The 23,108-nt window shown below is 48.9% G+C and overlaps 1 protein-coding gene across 5 annotated transcripts in view; it reads left to right on the forward strand.

Annotated features, from left to right (window-relative positions):
• The window catches only part of USP42 (ubiquitin specific peptidase 42), a 54,203-nt gene that overhangs the window by 25,095 nt on the left and 6,000 nt on the right, over window positions 1-23,108 (forward strand). For 3 of the 5 annotated variants that reach the window (XM_053275953.1, XM_053275954.1, XM_053275952.1), the window contains exons 2-17: window positions 550-796; window positions 2,302-2,505; window positions 3,242-3,352; window positions 4,655-4,757; window positions 4,870-4,937; window positions 5,041-5,111; window positions 5,311-5,393; window positions 6,131-6,242; window positions 7,258-7,398; window positions 10,385-10,485; window positions 11,689-11,842; window positions 13,057-13,800; window positions 14,128-14,219; window positions 15,821-17,350; window positions 19,109-19,416; window positions 20,664-20,754. In XM_053275953.1, coding sequence (XP_053131928.1) covers window positions 559-796; window positions 2,302-2,505; window positions 3,242-3,352; window positions 4,655-4,757; window positions 4,870-4,937; window positions 5,041-5,111; window positions 5,311-5,393; window positions 6,131-6,242; window positions 7,258-7,398; window positions 10,385-10,485; window positions 11,689-11,842; window positions 13,057-13,800; window positions 14,128-14,219; window positions 15,821-17,350; window positions 19,109-19,416; window positions 20,664-20,754 — 4,151 coding nt within the window. In that variant the 5' untranslated portion in view covers window positions 550-558. Of the gene's footprint in view, window positions 1-531; window positions 797-1,331; window positions 1,388-2,301; window positions 2,506-3,241; window positions 3,353-4,654; window positions 4,758-4,869; window positions 4,938-5,040; window positions 5,112-5,310; window positions 5,394-6,130; window positions 6,243-7,257; window positions 7,399-10,384; window positions 10,486-11,688; window positions 11,843-13,056; window positions 13,801-14,127; window positions 14,220-15,820; window positions 17,351-19,108; window positions 19,417-20,663; window positions 20,755-23,108 lie in introns of those variants that run through there. The other 2 variants (XM_053275957.1, XM_053275956.1) reach the window with 2 other exon arrangements.

Here is a 23,108-nt window from a genome sequence, read left to right on the forward strand (position 1 = left end):
CCACTAGATAAATTTGGAAATGGGGAGGAGAGAGGGAGACATTGTGAGCGGGGAAATGGCCTAAAAGGGAACTGGTGGTATGAAGATTACTGTCTTCCCGCTTAGTAGTCTTCACTGGTATTAAATCCTTGTCAAGTGTACATTCTGTGAGAGAGCTTGCATTCTACTGCATCGTTGTCTTTGGGTCTTTTGAACAAAACGGCTTCTCTCCAAAGAGTTTACCCCTCAACTAAACCACTTAAATCTGTCGCAAACACAAAATATCAGCATTGTCCAATTGTTTGAACAGTTCTCGCTTCCTGTCCAAGGAAAAATCCTGTTGCCATTATGGGGCCGTGAGAGGCTTCCCAAGTCTTGGCTGGTTAAAAAGACTGGGAATGGTGCCGAACTGGGAAAGTGTGTCATGTGCAACTTGGTGTGTTCACATCTCTTTGGATGAGCCTTTTTCACACAGGGCAAGAATGACTGGAGCTCACACTTGGTAAGTCTTCTTGCCATACATCAAAGAGGTGTGTTTTCTTTTCTCTCTCTCCTTGGTTTTGTCGACAGAGATGAACAATGACCATAGTTGACAAAGTATCTGAGTCCTCCAACCCTTCGGCCTGTCAGAAGCAGCCTTTCAGCTCGGTGATCCCTGCTTCTGGAGATATGGACTCAGGCTCTGCTGGATGGGGTGCCGTATCTTCTCTAGAAGCTCCAAAACACAAAATCTCTTTGGGTCCAGTACCAGGAGCTGCAGTCTATTCCAATTTGTCTGTACCCGATAAATCCAAGCCCTCCACTCAGAAAGACCCATGTAAGCAACATCCCTCTCTTTAAAAGATTTGTGGTTCTCACCGTACAGTATTCCCACTGAGGAACATGGACTGGTTTATCTTTTAACATGCTCCATCAGTGATCCTTGTAATAGGGATTCCTGGTTATTATTGGCCACAATTCCCATCATTCCCAGTGCAATGGGATGAGGGGAGTTGTAGTCCACAACGTCTGGGAATCCCTTTTATGGGGAACACTGGTGACCAGTGCTAAGGGTCTTCATTTTGACATGCATGTAGCCCCGATCCGAGAAGGTTTTGCCCAAAGTGCTGTTCAGTGGGCTAAACTAGTTTCTGATTAGTTTTTATCCGAATCTGAGCTCACGTGTGTAAATAAATAAAGCTGCCTTCTTCTTTTCAACAGTTGTGTTGTCATGTAATTTTATGCAGATGTAGAGGGTTCACTGGGATTTCCCCAGCTGGGTTGACACAGCCCTAGTTAACCGAGCATTTGCCATAGGTCACCAGGAGTGCAGGAGAAAGCAGTCGTAACTTTGTTTTTCTTGATTACCCCAGGGGATATCAACATTTTTTAACAAGTGCACCCCTTCTGCCTGAAACCTTCAGCTCAGGTACCCGATAGATTTTTAGTGCTTGTGTGTGTGTGTATACACGCACCCACGGACAATTTAAATGTTACAGTTATAAGAGAACCTGTATGAGACATCGTATTACAAACATTTATTATTATTATGGTAATCCAGTGGTTTCCAACCAGGGGCGCCAGACCCCTGGGGATACTTCTTAACAATACAAAATTTTATAGACAAATATTTATATACTGCTTTTCAACAAAGTGGTTTACTTAGAAATAAATGGCTGCCTGTCCTCAAAAAGCTCACAATCTAAAAAAGAAACATAAGACAGATACCAGCAACAGCCACTGGAGGGATGCTGTGCTTGGGATGGATAGGGCCAGTTGCTCTCCCCCTGCTTAAAGAGAATCGCCACTTTAAAAAAGATGCCTCTCTTTGTTCAAGGGAACTTTTTTTTTGTTAGCAAGGGAACTTCTAAGGCTTTTAGGAGGGATTTACAACTCTCCCGTCTCCCCGACTTACTGGCTAGTGATGAGGACGCAGCTCCGTTGCGTCCTGATCAGAGGACTTGGCTTTTACAGTCACTGACTTACATCCTGACAGTTACTTATGAAATAGGACAAGTCAGCTTGTCCCTCTAACTTCAGTAGCACTGCTCACGAGAAACCTAGTCCGGATGTAAGCCTGTGACTGTAATAGCCAAGTCCTCTGATCAGGAGGCAATGGAGTTGTGTCCTCATCACTAGCCTGTGAGTCAGCAGGGCTCCGAGTTCCCCAACAAGCCTTAAAAGTCTCCCCAGGGGTCCGGATGCCCTTGCTTGGGAACCATAGGATTACCCAGCCCAAAGTAATACAGTCTTGTAATATGACTGAGGTGTTTTGAGTGCTTCCCTATAGTCCTCCTATTAATTTCTTCTCCTGTGTCTTTTCAACCCGGCCTTGTCCTTCAGCTGCTGTCGGCGATGGCATTGCCGCCCCACAGAAGGTCCTCTTTCCAGCAGAGAAGATCTGCCTGAAATGGCAGAAACCCCACCGTGTTGGAGCTGGTCTCCAAAACCTGGGCAACACGTGTTTCCTCAACTCCGCTCTGCAGTGTCTGACCTACACGCCGCCTCTAGCCAACTACATGCTGTCCCACGAACACTCCAAAACCTGTGAGTAAATCCTTAACCTCTGCGGTGTCTTTCTAAAATGTGGAAGAGAAGCCAGAAGTCAAGGGAGGAAACCCTTCTAAGTCTGTTGTCGAATTTAGTGTGATGCCTAGAACAGCAAGGCAGGTACTGTGAGAGTTGTCTCTTTTCTTTGCCTTGCCTTTAGGCCAGCTGTCGCAGGGGACACCAGATGTTGACTACAACTCCCAGCATCCCCAGCCAAAGGCCATTGCAGTTGGGGATGCTGGGAGATGTAGTCAATAAAAACGTCTGGGATTCCCTGTTACAGTCACCATACTGATATGCTGTGTGTCCAGGGTAACTGCACGTCTACTTGCTCCGTAGGAACCTAGGAAGGGACTGAACCGGAGACTATCTGCCTGCCGAGCAGATGCTCTGCCATGAGCTATGGCCCCATCCTCTCTCCTTCTCTGCCACTAGATGGCAGCAAATGCACACCCCACCCCCATAGCATTTTGCTGTATTCTGATGACTGACAGTCTGCATATGAGAGTCTGGACTTTTCTTGGTTTCTCTCTCTGTGCCAGAAAAGTATACCTTATATAGAGACAGGAAGATTGCTGTGAAAATTATGGATAACACGTACCCGGATGGAGGAGGGGGCAGGGCCGAGAGAAGTGGGAGCACAAGGTTGATTTGGGCTAGCTGAGGAAAGCTGTTCTTCTTTGGACAAGGGCGCGTGCTTCAGTTTGGCCCTGACTTCTCTTTTTGTTCTCAGGTCATGAGCAAGGCTTCTGCATGATGTGCACCATGCAGGCTCACATCACCCAGGCCCTTTCCAACTCCGGCAACGTCATCAAACCGATGGCTGTCATCAACGACCTTCGACGTAAGTCACGTGGGGACAGTCTTGATTGGTGGTGTCACTGGCACGTAGGAAGCTGCCTGATGCCATATCAGCCCATTGCTCCATCCAGCTCGGTATTGTTAAAATTTGACTGGCAGTGGCTCTCCAAGGCTTCAGGCAGGAGCCTTTCCCTTTCCCAGCCAGGCCTCTACAAATCCACTTGCCCACTTGCCAGTGGCGAGTGCCCCCAGCCCTCTGGCAAGCATCACCACACAGATCACCTCCCCTGAGGTCTCCTTTCCGCTGCCATTTTTGCGAAGGTAAGAAACAGCAGGGATGTGTTCTGAGCCACAGGGGAAGGCTCCCCTCATTTATTCCCATCTCCATCTGCCAGTGGCGGAAGACCTGCTTCTCTCCTAAACCCTCTGCCTGTGTGCCAGGAAAAGGGTCTGAGGAAAGAGAGGGGATTGGTGGCGACCCCAGATAATGGCTGGCTAAGAATGTAAGAACAGCCCTGCTGGGTCAGGCCCAAGGAGGCCCATCTCGTCCAGCATCCCGTTTCCCACAGTGGCCCACCAGATGCCTCTGAGAAGCCCGCAGGCAAGAGGGGAGGGCCTGCCCTCTCTTCTACTGTGGCTCCCATGCAACTGGGATTGAGAGGCATCCGAGGCTGGAGGTGGCCTATATTAGCCCTCAGTCTAGTAGCCATCGAGAGGCCTGTCCTCCATGGATTTGTCTAAGCCCCTCTTAAAGCCACCCAAGCGAGTGGCCATCACCACATCACGTGGCAGAGAATTCCATTGATTGATTATTTGTGGTGTGAAAAAGTACTTTTCAACCTATAATTGGGTGAACTGACCAAGAATAAACCATTGCATTTAATTGGTCTCTGTGCACATTGTTTTAATGGATTATATTTTATTCTATCATTATTTCTGAGATGCAAGTTCTTTATTTTTATATTGCTGGTACATATTATATTGTTATATAATTGATTTATATTCCCTACTGTTGCATCACATCCGGTGTTACATTAAGTCCAACCAAAGGCTGTGATAAAGGATTTGCTTGCTTACTTTTGTTGGTCCTAAATTCCTGGCACTCAGCTTCATATTTGTGAGCTAAGCCTAAATGTATGGATCTCTGTAAATCCCAGCCCTACCTGGAGATGCTGCCAAGGATGGAATCTGGGACCTTCTGCATGCCAAGCAGATGCTCTGCCTGCCTCTGAGCTATGGCTCCATTTCTCGTTGTCATGTAGCATATGCAATGTGTTTGGAGCTGCATTGAGTTCTTCAATGTAGTTTAACGTGATATATTCAGTCTATTTCATTTTCTCTCTAGGGATAGCGAAACATTTTCGTTTTGGAAATCAGGAAGACGCACACGAATTCCTACGGTACACTGTAGATGCTATGCAAAAAGCATGCCTGAACGGTAGCAACAAGTAAGTTGCAGGCAGGACAATACCCTGCCCCCCGCCCGGTTTTATTGAATGCAATCCCAAGGGTCTTTTGGCTTTTTTAAACCATCTCTCTACTTTTATAATTTATTTTCAGATTGGACAGACACACACAAGCTACCACCTTCATTTATCAAATATTTGGAGGCTACCTAAGATCTAGAGGTATGTTCCTGAACAACTACCCTCTTAGAATATATTTGGCCTTCTATGAAATCTAGTTCTGACAACTTCATTTTATGCTAAACTTAAATGTTTTAAATTTCAGTAAAATGCATGAACTGCAAAGGAGTTTCAGATACCTTTGATCCATACCTGGATATTCCATTAGAAATAAAGGTATGCTCATTTATGTTTTATTGGGAATGATGGGTGGGTGGAGTTCAGAGTTTGTTGCGGGGATCTTGGAATGTGTGTTTCATTGCTTTAAAAGCATTTGGTAGTTGAAAAACGTAAATGAAAGGAATTATTCTGTGAATAGAGGTGTGTCTTTCTATAACTTGTGAAATTCACTGCAGTTTTTCTGTTTCTCTTTTAGACAGCTCAAAGTGTTAACAAAGCTCTGGAGCAGTTTGTCAAGCCAGAACAGCTGGATGGTGAAAATGCCTATAAATGTAGCAAGTAAGAGGAAGCATTTAATGTTTGGATAAATAATGAACCCTTGCACAACTTAGATTGCTTTCAAAAGAATCTGGTTTGCCTTTAATGCCTAACTACAAGGAAAATTGGAATTTGCTTCATTGTATATTGCGAGTAAATTATTTAGTCATAGTCACTCCAGTGACTGCTGCTGGTTTCTGCCTTGTGTTTCTTTTTAGATTGTGAGCCCCTTTGAGAACAGGGAACCATCGTTAGTTTCTTTCCTACATGAATTGCGTTAAGAACATTTGTATTGAAAAGGGGGATGTAAATAGTAATGTAGCAAATATATTGTTTTACCTTTTCAATACTTGAATGCACCCCAAATTCCTTGAGGGAAATTGCAAATTATACCTCATTTTCCCAGATAATGAATGATTAGGGCACTGAGGGCCAGAAAGGGGAAAGACTGTATTACTTTATTTTCCATTTGCCCTAAAGAACTAACCTCTGCAAATCTGCCCTCTTGAACTGGTGTGATATCCTGAAATCCTGAGCCTGCATGTATACCAATTCCAGGACAGCAGGCAGTTGAGTTTGAAGATGTTAGATGAATGCTAAAGAAAATAGTCGTGCAAGCTGAACAGATTGTTCTCGGTTGCTGAGGCCAGGGACATCTCATGGGTTATCCTCTCTCAAGAGCTCCAGGCAGGACAGAAAGTAAATAGTTAAAAAACTAAGCCACACCCACTAGAGCCTGTTCTCTGTTTATGTCTTAGGTGTAAAAAAATGGTTCCTGCATCTAAGAGATTTACAATACATCGGTCGTCAAATGTCCTCACCCTGTCCCTGAAACGGTTTGCAAACTTCAGTGGTGGAAAAATTACAAAGGTAACTTAGTGTGCTACTCCTGTATCCATGCATCTACAAACCCACTTGCCAGCTTGCCAGTGAAGAGTGCCCCCAGCCCTCTGGCGAGCAGGATACCTGCACCACACAGATCTCCTCCCCAGAGGCCTCATTTCCACTGCCATGTTTGCAAAGGTCAGAAACAGCAGGGATCCTTTCTGAGCGGTACAAGACGGCTCCTGCTGTTTCTTATCTCCATCTTCCAGTGCAAAGACGACCCACTTCTCTCCTAAGCCTTCTGCTTGCATATCAGGAAAAGGATGGGAGGGAAGAGAAAGGATTGGTGGCGACCACAGATGACACTGGCTTGTGAGCTAAGCCTAAACATGTAGATTCCTGGTTGCATCTAGATTAGATTCCATAGCCCCAGATATGAAGATAGAGCATGCAGAGGTGTGAATACAGTTCTGGCGGAAGTGTTTATGGCAGGGGGATCGTTAGTAATGGGGTCCTCTCGTTTCCTTTCTTTTGATGATACACTGGAAATAGGTTAACACAAGCACATAATATACTTACTGCTTTTCTGTTCTGGTGCAAGGCTGTGCTTTTTGCACACCTTTGAACATAGTTGTTCTTGCTATTTAAGTCAACCTGCAGAGGATTGCATTGCACAAGCTGCTTTTCATATCCCTCCGGTTGGGCACTGCACCCTGGACGACAACAGGTCACTGTTCCCTCTAAGGCGTGTGCACAGGCTCATGCTCACAGTTATTTGGATGTCCACTCAGTTAATTTTAAATCCCGCTCAGGTTAAATCAGGAAGGCCGCATTTTGAATGCACATGTGCACACATTGCATTGATACTGCCACCCAGAACAAAACTCATTCCGCACAGAGATGAAAAAAATTAGAGTGACCTCTACAACAGGTGTCTTCACAAGTCTCCAAACTGTTGGCACACTTATTTTCTTGATGGATTAATTGGATTCTAAAGGGAATTGTTTCTTCTACCAAAGCACTTCAGAAAAATGCATCCCTTTTCTTCATTTCTGTTTAGGAAGTGAAATATCCAGAATATCTGGATATTCGTCCATACATGTCCCAGCCAAATGGAGAGCCAATTATTTATGTATTATATGCAGTTCTGGTACATACTGGTTTCAGCTGTCATGCCGGTCATTACTACTGCTACATAAAGGTAAGTAGTCTCTCTCTTTTTAAGGAAAACGTCTCCTGTATAAAGAATATTTTTGTTCTTCTCTTCACCCATTTAGTCTTTATTCTGATCTGAGGAACTGTGTTGGCTGAGAGTTTGGAGGCTGTGGTTCTCTCCTTTTAAGTATGTTTTGTTTCTCTCTTAAATGTGTCCTTCAAAAGAGGCCAGTTTTTGCCTCCCACATCAAGATTCTCTCCAAGGCTGTTGAGCCACTGAATCATGGCACATCCCAAAAGCCTCCTGTTACTTTTGCAGCAAAAGGGGAGAGAAGCTGGTCTTGCGGTAGCAAGTATGAATTGTCCCCTTTGCTTTGAATTGTCCCCTTTGGTTGAAGAGCAATATATAAATATATATATTCATCATTGTAGGAGTAGTTGTCCCCTTTGCTAAACCATGTCTGCTCTGATTTGCTTTTGGATGGGTGACCGCATGTGAGACCTGTAAGATATTCCCCTTAGAGGACGGGGCCTGAGCTCAGAGGAAGAGCAGCTGCTTGCATTCCGGAGGTTTTGGGTTCAATCTTTGGCAGCATCTCCAGGCAGGGCTGAGAGAGACTCCTGCCTGCAGCCCCGGAGGAGCCGCTGCCAGTCTGTGAAGACAATACTGAGCAAGATGGACCAAGGGTCTGACTCGGTAGAAGGCAGCTTCCTATGTACCTAAACAGTGCAGTCTTCAGAAAGCAAGACAATCCACGTATGCAGTCTAGACCCCCAGTTTGCTGTGATCAGAGAGCAAATGTTTTTGGTGCTGGGAGCCCCAAATAACTCAAGCAGGTGTGGAGGGAACAACATGTTGGGGAAATATTCATACCCTGCCTTTTCAACCAACGCGAGGTGGCTTGTTTTGGACAAGGGAGATATGTAGGGGAGGCCCTTGGGTTCAGATCTTCGCCCATCTTTGAGTGCCTCGGCTGGCCTTCAGCCTTCCCCTCTTGCTCAACCTCGCAAGCTTGTTGGGGAGGATAGTGGGGCATATCCCCATGTAACGTCTGCCTTCCTCAGCCTTGGCCGAAGGAGGGAATCGGAGCCTGGTTACCAAGAATGGCAGCAAATACCTTATAAAACGAATCTCCTGCAGCAGCTGAAGCTTGCTAGTCCCAGGTCAGTAGGGCGGGGTAGCAGACATTTTTCTTTCTTTCTTTTTTTGAAAGATAATGTGTTGTCTCTTCCATTTTGCCTTCCTCTAGAGCAGGGCTGCACAACTTGGCCTTCTACCTAGCTTTTGTTGGACTACGACTTCCATCACCCCAGGCACAGTGGTCAGGGATGGTGGGAGTCTGCCTCAAGGAATTCCCTTGTAACACATAGCAAGTTTTTGGACTAGCGTGGGGAAAGGCTCCTTCCTGAAGGAAGGCAATCTGAACACCACTAGCTTCCTAGATACCTTAGTCAGGGTGGAAAGGTCGCCTTGGGACCATGAGAGGATTCCAGTTACGTTCCTCTTTGAAGCCTTCCTGTTGTGATGCCCTCTTGAGTCATCCTGGATTGCGATGTGACAAAGATGGGTGAGTCACCTACTGGGCCCAGGAGGACTGAGGCATTCTGAGCCTGGCTGAACTGGTCTGAGCAAACCTTCTCTTTCCTGGTGTTCATAACACAATTTATAGGCTGGTTTTTTCCTGCACGACAGCATCCAAAGTGGCAAACAAGTTAGAAGAAAGGACCACATCGTGCATGGTGTAGACAGGAGGACGGATGCTGCTGTGCCTGCATCCAGCCTAGTCACCTGTGGATATCTGTACTTGCGTCCTCTGTAGACAGATTGGTTGTGTGTTGGGCATAATGTGTGAATAGGGCTAATGTGTTAGGACACAGCCACTGCTCAGCACGACTCACACCCGAATTGTTCCATGAGCTTCAGTGACATGGAAAGGGTTCCTCACGGCGTAATCCACGCAACTTCTGCCTCTGTTGGATTCCTCTCTGTGTATGTCGGTAGCTATTGCCTTTGAGATGACATTTATTTGTATATGTGGCTCCCTCAGAGCGCGAGGGATTTAGGGGCTGGCAGATTTTGGGGCTTCCTCCTTTGGCTGTCACTACTGGAAGCAGCAAATGGGGTCCTTCTACAGCAGGCAGCCACCATTTTCTCCCCACGGAGTCTTTGGATATATCATCCCAGGGCATGGTGGTGGCTGCTTTTGCCAGGGGCCATTTTGGGGACCACAGTCCCCCCCCCCCGTGGCGTTGGAGGCATCCTAGAAGTGGTGGGGAATAGTGGCCAGACGCAGTCCTTCCCAGAGGGACTTGGGGAGCTGCCATATGCTGAGTCAGACCCTTGGTCCTTCTAGCTCAGTCTTATCTACCCTGACTGGCAGCAGCTTCTCCCAGGTTTCAGGCAGGAGCCTCTCCCAGCCCTGCCTGGAGATGCTGCCAGGCAGGGACCCTGGGACCTTCTGAATACTAGGCAGATGCTCTTCCACTCAGCCATGACCCCATCCCCTAAGGGGACTATCCTCCAGCGGACCGTGCTCGCATGTAGTCGCCCATCCCAATGCAAACCAGGGTGTCCCCTGCTTAGGGGACAATTCATGCTTGCTGCCACCTTAAGTGCCGCAGTGGGGAAATGCTTGACGAACAAGCAGAAGGTTGCCGGTTCGAATCCCCGCTGGTACGATATCGGGCAGCTGCGATATAGGAAAGATGCTGAAAGGCATCATCATCTCAGACTGCGCGGGAGGAAGCAATGGCCAACCCCTCCTGCCTTCTACCCAAGACAGCCCCAGGGCTCTGTGGGCGCCAGGAGTCGACACCCACTCGAGGGCACAACTTCACCTTACCACAAGACCAGCGCTTCTTCCCATAACTCCCTTGTGAATTGTAGATAGCTTCCAAACGAGCACATAGCAGAAGTCCCTTTCTGGAAACTCCCTCAAGCATTATCAGTACAGGTATGGTGATGCTACAATGTAAACGTTGCAATGCTGCCATCCATTTTAATAACTATTTTTTTAACCACTCTCTTGCAGGCCAGTAATGGGCAGTGGTACCAGATGAATGATTCCATTGTCTCCAATAGCGATATCAGAACTGTACTGAATCAGCAAGCTTATGTCCTTTTTTATATCAGGTAATGTCCAATACTTTGTAAAACTAAACTGATTTTCTTTCCTTCCTGACACCTTCTCCTCTGGATTGCCTCTCGCCTCTAGTCTCTACTAAAATGCTTGTCTGTTTCTCTCGAGACTGTTGTTAGTTACATCCAAGGCTTCAGGTTCTGAGAAGTTGCTCCTTCCTGTGCGGCTAAAATTGTTGCACAGGAGTAGATAATGAAATGTGGGATAGTTGGACATATTCATAGGTACATAGGAAGCTGCCCTATACTGAGTCAGACCCTTGGTCTGTCTAGCTCAGTATGGTCTACCCAGACTGGCAGCGGCTTCTCCAAGGTTGCAGGCAGTCCTATCTCTCTCAGTCCTGTCTTGGAGATGCTGCCAGGGAGGGGACTTGGAATCTTCTTGCTCTTTCCAGAGAGGCTCTATCCCGTAGGGGAATCTCTTGCAGTGCTCACACTTCTAGTCTCCCAGTCACGTGCAACCAGGGCGGACTCTGCTTAGCTAAGCGGACAAGTCATGCTGGCTCCCACCAGACCAGCTCTCCTCTCCTAGGCAAGGCCAGAAGTGACACAGTGCATAAGATTGATGTCAGCAGTGTCCCCTGTAACAGGAATTCCCAGTTGTTGTTGACTACAACTCCCATCACCCCCAGCCAGAGCTCATTGTAGCTGGGGATGCTGGGAGTTGCAGTCAACAATATCTGGGAATCCCTCTTGCAGGGGACACTGGATGTCCAGGGTGTTTAGTCAGGATTAATTTAGCCTCAGTCCTGCCCATCGTCACTCAGTTTGGAGGGTGGATGTGAGGCTCTCACTGAATGCCTTCCAGAAAGGGTGAGAGGCAATACAAATACAAATACAGCAAATATTTATATACTGATTTTCCACAAAAGTCACCAAAGCAGTTTACGTAGATACGAATAAAATGGCTCCCTGTCCCCAAAGGGCTCACAGTCTTAAAAAAAGAAAGAAAGATAAGCTAGACACCAGCAGGAGCCACTGGAGGGCTGCTGTGCTGGGGATGGATCAGGCCAGTTGCTCACCCCCTGCTCAAGAGAGAGAATTGCCACTTCCAAAAGGTGCCTCTTTGCTCAGTTAGCAGGCAAGTGTCACCAATAAACGTACCAACCCAGGGAGTAGAAGTAGATCCAGGAAGATGCAGGACTGTGCAAGAAGCCCAGTTAACAAAGGTCCATTTCTTTGTCATCCATTTATTAGATCCCACGATGTGAAAAATGGTGGCGAACACATTCATTCCGTTCATACTCCCGGGCAGTCTTCACCCCGACCCATTATCAATCAGCGAGTGGTCAACAGCAAGCAGGCTGCGTCCGGCTTTATTGGACCACAACTCCCTCCTCACATGATCAAGGTAATTTTTGTTTCTGAAGACAGTGTGTAAAGTAAAGTAAACCAGGGAGAAAGTGAGGGCTGATCCAAAGCCTTGACTTACACAGTCCTCCTTGTAATTCCCCTTTGCCTCTCCTTATAATGCAAGTAGAGCCCAGGGGATTTTTTAAAAAAATCATTACGAAAGGCACCGAAAGTCTGCTATAAAATGTTTTTTATTTAGAGTGAAATCTTGATTTTTCGAGTGGTGAACACAGAGTAGATTTATTGTGGTCAGTAGATTGGTCTCTCAGTGAACTCGAAGTACAAAGCAAGATATAGGAATGTTTCCTACCAGAGTTCCCTCTAAGAGGGATTCCCAGATGTTGTTGACTACAACTCCCAGCTTCCTCAGCTTCAGTGGCCTTTGGCTGGGGGTTCTGGGAGTTGTAGTCAACATCTGGGAATCCCTCTTAGAGGGAACACTGCTTCCTACATCTTTTGCTTTAGTGGAAACTTTTGATCTGTCAGGTTAGTTTAAAATAATTTGTAATTGCTTGCTTTTTAAAATTTTGGAACTCCAATTCTGAATGTTGTTTCACCTTGGTGACAGTTGGAGCAAAAAACTAATAAAAATGCCACAATAAAAAGCCTTGGGTGGTTGGGTATTTTCCAAGGGTTCACGTGATCCAAGATTCACAATTCAAGTGTGGACTAGCAGAAATGGTTGAGAACTGGCAGACACCAGATGTCTCTCTCGCTCCTCCTCCCCTGCTGCTTGGGTGGCATGGCCCTTGGTTCCCCATGGGTAGCTCCTGCCGCCCTCACCCCTGCTCCCACCACCCTCTGTGCTCCTGCCGCCCTCGCCACTGCTTGCCAGCAGCTCCCCAGGTCTCTCCGAAGTGGGGAAGGCCCGGGACTGTGTGCCGTCCATTCTCCAGTCACTCAGAAGCAGGAAGGCCCCGTTTCCGTCTGCAGACAAGAACAGGGCCTTTCCCACTTCTGAGAGGCCCCGAGCACTGCTGGCAGGCGGGGGCGAGGGAGCAGCGGCAGGAGCCGCAGCAAGGGAGGAGGGGGCAGGCACGCCAGGCAGCCCCAGAGGGTACACTCCTTTGAGCAGTTTTCAAAGATTTGGGGTCCACGTTTACGAAGGGATGGTACTCGTGAGTACCTGCGTGCCACTGTTCTGTGAGTCCCTGGATATTTCACTTACCTGTGTGTGCTGGGATTGGAGTGGTTTCCTTTGTCTAACTGCAGAATTCCAGCCATTTGAATGGCACTGGATCCCTGAAGGAAACGCCGAGCAGTTCCGTAGCAAGTGCAAGCAACGTCCCCCTGAACAGGCCGTCGTCCGCTCCTCCCGCTACGTCCATCCAGAACTGGACGATGAACAGGCCGGCCCCTGCTACCACCCCTGACCCTTCAAAGAAGAAGAAAATCACCATCAGTATTCACAACAAGTTGTCTGCTCGCCAAACGGTCTCTCACAACTGCACCTTGGAGAACCTCAACAAGCCCGCTCCTTCGTCCACCATTTCCAACCCTTCTGCTGTCCAGTCTACCTCAAGCGCATCGACCGTATCGGCTGCTAACCGAGTCGCCAAGCCAGCGGCTCCCAGCGAATCATGTTCCAAGCTGGTCATGAACGGCAAGTCCAAGCTGAACTCAAGCACGCTGGTCCCTTACGGGGCGGAGTCTTCGGAGGACTCTGACGAGGAGTCCAAGGGGTTGGTGAGGGAGAACGGGCACTCCAAATCCTTCAACGGTATCCCGATTGGGAACGCGGCTAGTGCGGCAGAGAGCTGCTGTTCCTCCTGTCACAGTGCGGAAGAGGAGGGACCACAGCACGAGCCGCTGGAGAGTGTGGCTGTCAATGGTGCTCTGAGTCCAGAGGAGGCTCCCAAAGAGAACGGGCTGCCCTGTGATGATCCTCCTTGCCAAGCAAAGTCTGCGAAATCGACGGAAAATCCATTTTCTAAAGCAAATGGATTGCATACAAAAGTAAGTGTCTTTCCTGTGAGTTTTCTTTGGTCCAGTGTAAGGAGCCAGGAGAATAGATCAGACTGTCATGAGACTCTCCTGTCTGTCTGTCTGTCTCTCTCTCTCTCTCTCCCTCTCCTTAAAATGGGCTCTTGTGCATCTTGATTTCTACCTGCAACTGGTGAGCCCTGAAGTGCCACACTTGGTGGGAGCCAGTCTTGGCCATTGCAGATATTACTGCTGTGAGGTAGTTGAGTGCTGTATTCCTCACGGACTCCAGAGCCCTCAGTCTTGACTGGTTGGTGGTATCATTCTGTGTCTCTAACCTTTTCCCATTTTTAACATTAGGGAGCACCTACAGCTTTGCCCCCAGTCCCGGAAGACAGGATCTTAGACTCCTTCAGATACAGTCAACTGAAAGCATTATCAGAAGAAATCAGGTACTGCAGTCTTGCTGCTTCCAAATACCTGTTCCTCAGAAAGGACAACTTGTATGCGCTGGAAGATTTCCATCACAGCTTCAGAACAGCACTAGGAATTCTTCTCAGTAGTCATTAGGAAATATTTCACAGGGCATGTGGTTGGCTGTGGCCACGTAGCAATAGATCAGAGAGGAGGCAGGCTGCAGTTTTTTAAACAAAAAGCCCAGGTGGTCAAGGCTGCGTTCTTAAGCTGCTGGCTTGGAAGCCCTTGCTAGTGGAAGACGTGGAACCGGGGGCAAGTAGCAGCATGAACAGCCTTTTGGGGAACAAGGGTGTATTTCTTGTACCCATCTCCTATATATTTTGAAGTGTTGGTGTAAAATAAAATCATATGCTGCCATTACCTACCAAATTTTGCATGCACAATCCTCCCAGTTAAATTAGTTGAATCCCCTAGTTTTTACACTGGAATATGCTGGGGGAAAGGTTTAAATGATGTATTTATTTTTCCATCAGAAAAAGCTCATGGCTGTTAGGATGAGAGTTCATTTAAAAAAATTGCAAACAAAATTATAATCGAGTCTCCTATTCAGCTGTCATTTTATAGTGCAAATATTTCTTTTACTGTTAGAAATCACATTCAGATTACTATGGAAAGAGAAATGGAAGCTTTACTTGATAGGGACTTTTTTGGCCTTCACATTTGTTCTTCATTCCTAATAGTGTAATCTATGCAAAATGACTTTGCCTGGTCAATGACAGACCACTCCTGCTAGTAAATAAATATTCTTGTAGAACCTTAAAGAGTAACAAATACATTGGGTTCATCCTACCATAGGAAGAGTGCAGAAGAGCAGTATTTATCCTACAGACACTCAGTTTGTGTGGCTGGTGAGTCCACCAGAACTCGTCCTTGCCAGCCAGGGACCTCCTAGAACAATTGTGACCGGGGATGATGGGAGTTGTAGTTGAGCAACAGCTGGAGAGCCAAGGTTGCCTCCCCTGCCCTACAGGTATTTGTTGATTCTTGTGAGGTCTTCAAATCCTGGTGTGATTCATCTCCATAAAGGTCTAGGTAATCCTTCTACTGCATGCTTACCTAATTCTGCTATACTTGACTACGCCCAATTAGAAAACAGAGGTGGGAAACTTACATAATTATAATTGCATCCACTTAGGTTTAGGGTGACTGGGGGGAGAGGGTGCCAGTCAGGTGTGAATTTATGGGATGGCAGTGAAAGGGGTTTTATAATTTATTGGGGAACATGATGAGCAGCATGTGAATCGTTAAGAGAATAATCCATCCCCCGCCCCCCACACACCCTACATGCTTTTGTCCACAGATCCTAAACACCTTTGGGTCAAACTGCTTTCTGCAGCATGTTAGCTGACAAAGAATAGAGGAAGTAGGGAGAAGGTGGGGAACAGCTCACCTCCCGGGAACAGAAGCCCACAGCATCGAATGCCTGGTCACCACCTTGCAACTTCTTTCTAAGCAAGACTCTCTTTCTGAGTTTTCTAAGAGGAGTCAGAACTGCTGATGTATAAGAAACGCCTCTTGGTGAGGGTCTTCTGTTTGCCTCTTTCTGATGAGTTCTGAATTTCTCTTTCCTGTGCAGTTCAAGTGGAACAGAGAACACTTCAGAAGAGGATGGCAGCATCAAAGCCTTAGGGAGTGTCAGCAACAGTGTTTCCGGCGAGAAATCCACAAAGGTCCCCAGCAGCCTCCCCTGCAACATCCAGAATCTCTTGCCCTCTTCAGACCCTGGAATCGTTTCTACCAAAGATGACTCCTCTGGAAGTATTGTTGCAGAAACAGAGGGCCCACCTCTCGATACCGGTGGACAGCCTGACCCTGAATCTCGTGCCCTGGAAGTGGAAGAGGAGTTCCCTAGAGAAGGCGTTAAGGAGGACCTTGCAGAAAAGCTGAGAGGTCCCAAAGAAGGGAGCACAGCTTGGAAAAAGAGCCCCGTGCACCCCAGAGGAGTGGACGACGGAGCAGAGGACCTGGTGCCAAGTCCCTTCATAAGGTCTGACAGTGAATGTAGTTCTCAGAAGCTTGCCCCTCTCAGTATTCCTGAGAAATGCCAAGAAACGCAGGAGAGCATAAAGAGCCGTGTGGATGTCCCTCCTCCCGGCGATTCTTCCGTTACAAAGCAAGATGCAACTGTTGGGAGTCTGAAGGATGGAAACCGACTGGCCGGGAGTGGGGAACCCTGCGCGGGCAACCCAGAAAGGCAAGAGTTAAAGCCCCATTCTCCACTCTCAGCAAAAGTGTGCACTACCAAGAAGCCCGGCCAAGAGCACTCCCGACCGAAAAGGGCGCACTCGGAGAGCGAGGAGCGGGAAGCCGGCCAGAGCCAAGCCGAGGGGCACCACCACAAGAGGCGGCGCTCCTACAGCCGCGAGCGAGCCAAGCCGGAGCACCCCAGGCGCCAGCACCACAACGGGAGCAGCAGCCGCTTTCCCTGCAGCCCTGACCCGGGGAGAGGCGTGGGCAAATACCCCCCTCACCGCTCCCGCAGCCGGGGGAAAGGGGAGCCCGAGAGGAGCAGGCACTGCTACGGGAGAGGAGAGCCGTCTTGGAGCCGGGAGAGGTGGTCTTCCGAGGCGCCGAGGAGCTGGGAGAAGAGCAGGCCTCACAGCCACCATGCTTCCTCCTCCTCGTCTTCTTCCCACGTCCCCAGGAATAGTCGGGACCGAAAGTTCTCTCCTGGCGAGAGGGACTGTCCGAAGTCGAGCCATGTTTACAGTTACCCCTATAAGGACTATTATTACCAAGCCCGATGGACTCATGACCCCGCCGCGAAGGAGAGGGAGAAGTGCGACGTCGGTCCCTCACGAGCCGACTGCCACCATTACCCGGCTCCCTCCCAGCACTCCAGCCGCTATCCCCACGAGAGATGCCCGGCGGTGCCCGAGGAAGCCAGTCTGCACCCCGAGGCCTCCTGCCACAAGTACGCCAACCGAAAGGAGCGGAAAAGGAAACGCCCCAGTTCAGCGGGCAGCGAGAGCGACGGGAAAAGCAAGCGCCGACGGAGCTCCCAAGGAGAGTCGCTGGATGAGCCGAGAGGCCGGAAGCACAAGAAGCAGAAGAAGAAGAAGAAGAAGAAGAAGTCGAAAGATAAACACCGAGAGAGAGAGGGCAGGTGGGTCCCACAGCCGGGAGCGCCTCTCCTCGTGCGGCGAGCCTCCCGGGCCTACAGGTTGTGCTGGGCACTTGCTCCGATCAGATGGGGCCCCTGCAGATCAGAAGTCTTGCCCTGGTCCCTGGCAGGGAGGAGAGCTGGGCTTGTAGTACGCAGGAATGGGCCCCCTTTGCTAAGCAGGAGCTGCCTTGGTTTGCATTTGGATGGGCAACTACATGTGCGTGCTGGGAGGTGTTCCCCTTGGGGATGGGGCTGTAGCTCGGCGATAGAGCATCTGCTGGCACGCAGAAGGTCCTCGGTGCACTTGGAAGCACCTGTGCTCCTGACAGGAGGGCATTCCAGAGCTCAAGGGCTGCATTGGGAGAGGCTCTCCGCCAGCAGGCCTGCCTCGCCTCTGCGCGCAAGGGACTCTCCCGCGGCACCACATCCAGCTGGTCTAGTCTGCTCAGCAGGGCAGCATCCCCTATGTAGGCAAGTGAGGCAGTTGCCCGGGGTGCCAAGCCAGGAGGGATTTTCCCTGTTTAATATTCCAGAGAAATAAAAATGTGTGCCTCTTGTAGGACGAGATACATATTCTCTCAGTTATCTGAAACATTGCAAAGGTCATACTGGGGCCGGGCTTTATTGCTTGGAGTCCTCCCACAGGACTGAGATGTCATCACACGTGCAGTTACGCAGCAGGAGTGGTTTCAGTAGGTAGAGAGCAACGTGCTCCGTTGCCCCATGGGTCGTTCTCTCGCCATGTCGGCTGGCTGTGTGCGAGCTTTCACACACCTTGCCAGGGCGCCAAAAGCCTTGGGCCGGCGCTGCTGCTAAGGGGAGTTAGATTTGCACTCGGGTCTGAGCCAAATTCTCTCGTGGCCCATGAAGTCACTTGTGTATGTAGCCTTTGGCATATCCCATCTCTCGTTCCAGACTCCCCATTTTTCTTACAACTCCCTAGGGGTTGTGAGAAAAATGACAAAGACACAAAAGCAGAGGGAGGCAATCTTGACAGTCCAGCTGTTGAACGACAATTCCCATCATTGTGGCTGAGGATGATGGGAGTGATAGTTCAACTACAGCTGGAGTGCCAAGATTTCCTGCCCCTGAACTAAAGCACGGCCTCCGTCCCATGGTGGTGGCCCGCAAAGGAATTGTGTGGCTTGTGGTGGTAGAGTCAGTGACACACCCAGCTGGCCATAGGGCATCGGCATGCCAGGAGAGTCGTTTCCTTCCCATTGAGTAAGCCAGGGATCCAGGGGGGAGAGGGAAATCGTCTGAAGTCCAAGCAGAGTGGTAGCACTGAAATTGCCCCGTCACTGCAGAAGGCAGGAGCGGAACTGGGGAAACCCTCCTCCCAGGAAAGGAAAGGTGGTGCCATCGAGTTGGTGTCGACTCCTGGCGACCACAGAGCCATGTAGTCTTCTTGGTAGAGTACAGGAGGGGTTTAGCATCACCATCTCCCGCGCAGTAGGAGACGAGGCCTTCCAGCACCTTCCTAGATCATTGTTGCCTGATATAGGAGTTTCCCATAGTCTGGGAAACATGCCAGCAAGGATTTGAACCAACAGCCTCCTGCTCTCTAGGCAGGTCGCTTCCCTGCTGCACCATTAGAAAGGGCAAAATCTGCTAATTTGCATGGCCCTGCCCTCTGAGCAAGTAGGAGGAGCAACCCATTCAGCTTGCTCTCTCCCGGCGGAGGACCTCTTGTGTGGAGTAAGGGGGTTGTTAGCTGTGCCACGGGGCTTCCTGCTAACTTGGTCTCGCTTTCTTCAGACATCACCAGGATTCAGACCCATCTGCATCCGGCTCCGAGGCAGAAACTCACAAACACAAAAAGAAGAAGAAGAAGAAGAAGAAACGTACTAAGAGATCCGAAGGGTACGATGAGACTTCAGCTCCTTACACCCCCAAGCCAACCAGTTTGGAAACCAAGCATCTCAAGGAGATGACGCAACCGTCTTCCGAGGCGTGCAGGAAACAGGACAGACAACCCCAGGACGGAGACACAGCTGCTTTGAAAACAAAGAGTGTAGAAGGTAGCAACCGAGATGGCTGTTGCCCGTCTACAGGTCATAATGTAGGTAAGAGAACACAAGAGCAGCCCTGCTGGATCAGGCCCCAGGAGGCCCATCTAGCCCAGCATCCGGTTTCGCACACAGTGGCCCACCAGAAGGGAGGGAGGGAGATCCCAAGAGGTGCCCAAGAAGCCAGCCTGTATGTTCTGTCACCTGCACTGCTGGGACCAGGGCAGTCCTCACAGCAGAGGCTGGGCAGTTCCTAATGATGAGACGACAGCGAGCCGGGTGGTGCAAGGAAGCTTCTAGGTTTCTAAACCTGAATGATGAAAATTGCATGCTTCAAGTTTGCCACAGTCATCATCTTGGAAGAGTTATTGATTGCCAGTATTCCCCTACAGCACTGCCTGGCTTAGCTGTGGGGCTCAGGGTCTTGTCCAGCTGTTGCCCACAGCCGAACAAGAACCCGAACCCCACAGCTAAGATCTGACCAGTGCTGTGGGGGAAGATTGGCAGCCATAATCCCACAGGAAGCTGCCTTATGCAGAGTCAGACCCAGTCTTGTCTACACTGACTGGCAGCAGCTCTCCCAGGTTACAGGCAGGACTCTCCCCCAGCCCCACTTGGGATGCTGCCAGGGAGTGAACCTGAGACCCATTGCATGCAAATCAAGGTCTAAGGCCCCATTCCCAAAGGGGCAGGTCTTACAGCAGACAGTGCTTACCTGTAGTCATCCACCCAAATGCAAACCAAGGTCAACCCTGCTTAGCAGAGGGGACAGTCCATGCTTGCTACTGCAAGGCCAGCGCCTCCTCCCCCCGAGTTATTGTGTGGTGATGGTTGGTGTGTGTGCTGGAGCTGCTAACTCATGTGCATTGCCCCTTCTCCAAAGTTGAGTATCCGTGCAGGGTTGATCCACATAGTGACCACCCTTGTATCATAGCCCAACAGGTTAGGCGTTTTCCACTTGGAAGCCATGACGTGAAAACTCACTCTTAAGAGTTTAGGGAGTTTCTTCAGAGGGGGTCATGGAGACAAAGAGGAGGCAAATTTGGGACCCTTCCTGGGACTGTGTACGAGAGGCTGGGAGGCAGCTTGAGGGGGTTGGGCTTTGTGTAGCAGGGGGAGTCTCAGTGAGGTCAGAAGAAGTTTCAGCAACTAAGATTGAGATTTTCCAGGTATGATTCAGTGCTGTCAAAGTTGAGTGAAGACAATTCCACAGTGCCCGATTCAGACTGTGCTCCAAATATTGCCTGACACCACGACTTGTGCTGGAATTGATTTTATTAACATGAAAATATTATCTCTTTCAGCCACTACAGATGCACCTTCTCATAAAGATCATAGTCAGACAATTACTGAACCTTTAGAAGACAATTTTCCATATACAGAGGAATCTAGATGGTATGCATATTTAAATTCCTGGGATTCTGGGTACTCTGTAGCACAAGATAGGTTAAGTTGCTAATGAATATTTTTAATTTGGGCTAGAGGCACTTCACCTCTTTCTTTCTGCATCTTTACCTCACCTTCTCACAATGTTAACTTAAATACCTGCTGGACTAATAGATGCTCCCTGATTGCAAAATATTATTTGGACCAATATTAACCTAATTTGAATTCATTGAGAGTCATAGCTTCTTTCTACATTAAGTCACAGGCAGTGTTCCCTCGAACAGGGATTTCCAGATATTGTTGACTACAACTCTCATAATCCCCAAGCAAAAGCCATTGCAGCTGGGGATTCTGGAAACTGTAGTCAACAGCATCTGGGAATCCCTGTTTGACTTCTGTGGTCTGATGCAGACTTACTGCTACCCACTTTTAGTCCTGGGTAGGAAATAACGTGTACTCCTCCTCTCACTTTTTGGAGCTACCTGGTTACTGTTGCATCTGCAACCGTGCTTTTGCTAACCATGGTTACCCTCAAACTTGTTTGCAACCATGGTTAGCCAACAGATTAACATTTGAGTTTATCTTTAACAAAAATGTGGTTCAGCCTTCACCATGGTTAGCTCTTAAGATGAGAAAGACTTTAATGCAAGGAGTGGGGGAAGAGAGTGCCCCAGCCTGAAGGCACTCTTGAACTTGTAATCATGGTTAGGAGATAGGGCCACATTATGCCTTGACCCGAAAAAGGATTTAACAGGGGGAAGATTTGCACACAGAAGAACTGGTACAGGATAATGGTGAAAACTCTTGAGTCAGGAAGGCCCAAATTCAAATTTAGTCTCTGCTACTCATTCACTGTTGCCTTAGGCAAATCACTATCACTTAGCCTTGGCATAGGCATCTTGTATTGGGATAATGGTGACCTACTTCGTAGGGCTGTTGCCGAGATTCCCAAGGATGTACATCAGGGGCTTTGAACATGAACAGAATGACCTGTTAGGTGATATTAGTTATCTGACTGAGGGGGTCACTCCTAGATTTGCAGCAGGCATGGATTTTTCCAAAGGGTAGATACGGCATAAACATTCCTGATACTACACTTGTGATCTACAAAACGCTGGCCATAATCTAAATGTGTGTGTAAGATTTGCAGTCTTTGCTTCAGTATTGCAACTTCAGAAGAACTTGAAATGTAAAACAAGTAATTACTTGTATCCAGGGGTGCCTTTGTGGAGAGCTGCCATAGGTGTGGGCTGAGGTGTCCATGGCTATAGCCGCAACCTTCGGAAGACAAATCCAGTGAAGGAAGCAGTTCTCCCTCAGACGTATGGATTGTATCCGAGCATTATGGGTTGTCACGACCTACTGCTCTGAGACAGGGCCAATCAGAAGTTTTCTCTCTCAGCAGAAGGGAGGGACAGCCCCCTCAGCCTCAGTCGTTTGCCCTGTCTCGCTCCAGCAGGTGCTCTCTCGCTTTGCTCCTTTTCAACACTGATTTTTTGTTCTTTCTCCTTTTTCTTGGTGGTTTCAAAAAAAAAAGGAGAGAGAGATAGTCAGGGTCTCGAGGAGACTGTTGGGATAGCGCGACTGCCTGCGGCCCGTCTGGTAATCGGCGGCAGCTGAGGGCCATGGAAGGCCAGGATATGCGCTGTGAGAGGGAGGCTTCTCCCTCCCTCTCGGAGGACTCCATGGCTCCCTCTATTTGCCACGTCGAGTGGGCTGCGGCTACTTCACCCGCACCCTTAACTCGGGCCCCCAAGGCAAAGAAGATTAAAAAGCTCACAACGGAGCAGAAGGCCAGGGCGTGTGCTGCTAAGTGCAGCATTTCACAAGCGGTCCTGGAGTCCCAGCCAACAGCAACCGCCGCAGCTGAGGGGGAGACGAGCCAAGACGTGGCCAACTCCATTTTTGCACGTGCATCAGTGCTTTGGGTCAAGGAGCTTCTCTCTCTGGTCCCACCAGAATTGTTAGCTCTTTGGCAGGGCCTTAACAAATTGGGTAAAGCTTCCGCCTTCATGGCTGACAGTTCGCTGGATGCGGTCCAATTGTCTGCCAGGGCTATAGCTTCTGATATCACAGTGAGGCGCCATTTATGGCTCAAGAATTGGGAGGTGGATCAAAAGTCTAGGAGCAATTTGGCCAATGCCTCCTTCAAAGGGGGTAAATTGTTTGGTGAGGCGCTAGAGCCAGTTTTGATTGAAACTAAGGATAGAAAAAAAGGTGATGCCCTCTGTGGCCCAACGTCAGGACCGCAGATCCCTCTCTTCTGGTTCGTCTACCTCTGGCAACTTCGCCTCCAGGTGCTTTCGGTCTAGTTTTCGTCCCCGCCAGGGGAAACAAGACAAGTCCACTTGGTCAAAGCCACA

The sequence above is a fragment of the Hemicordylus capensis genome, chromosome 13 (assembly GCF_027244095.1).
Source record: "Hemicordylus capensis ecotype Gifberg chromosome 13, rHemCap1.1.pri, whole genome shotgun sequence".
Classification (NCBI taxonomy): Eukaryota; Metazoa; Chordata; class Lepidosauria; order Squamata; family Cordylidae; genus Hemicordylus; species Hemicordylus capensis.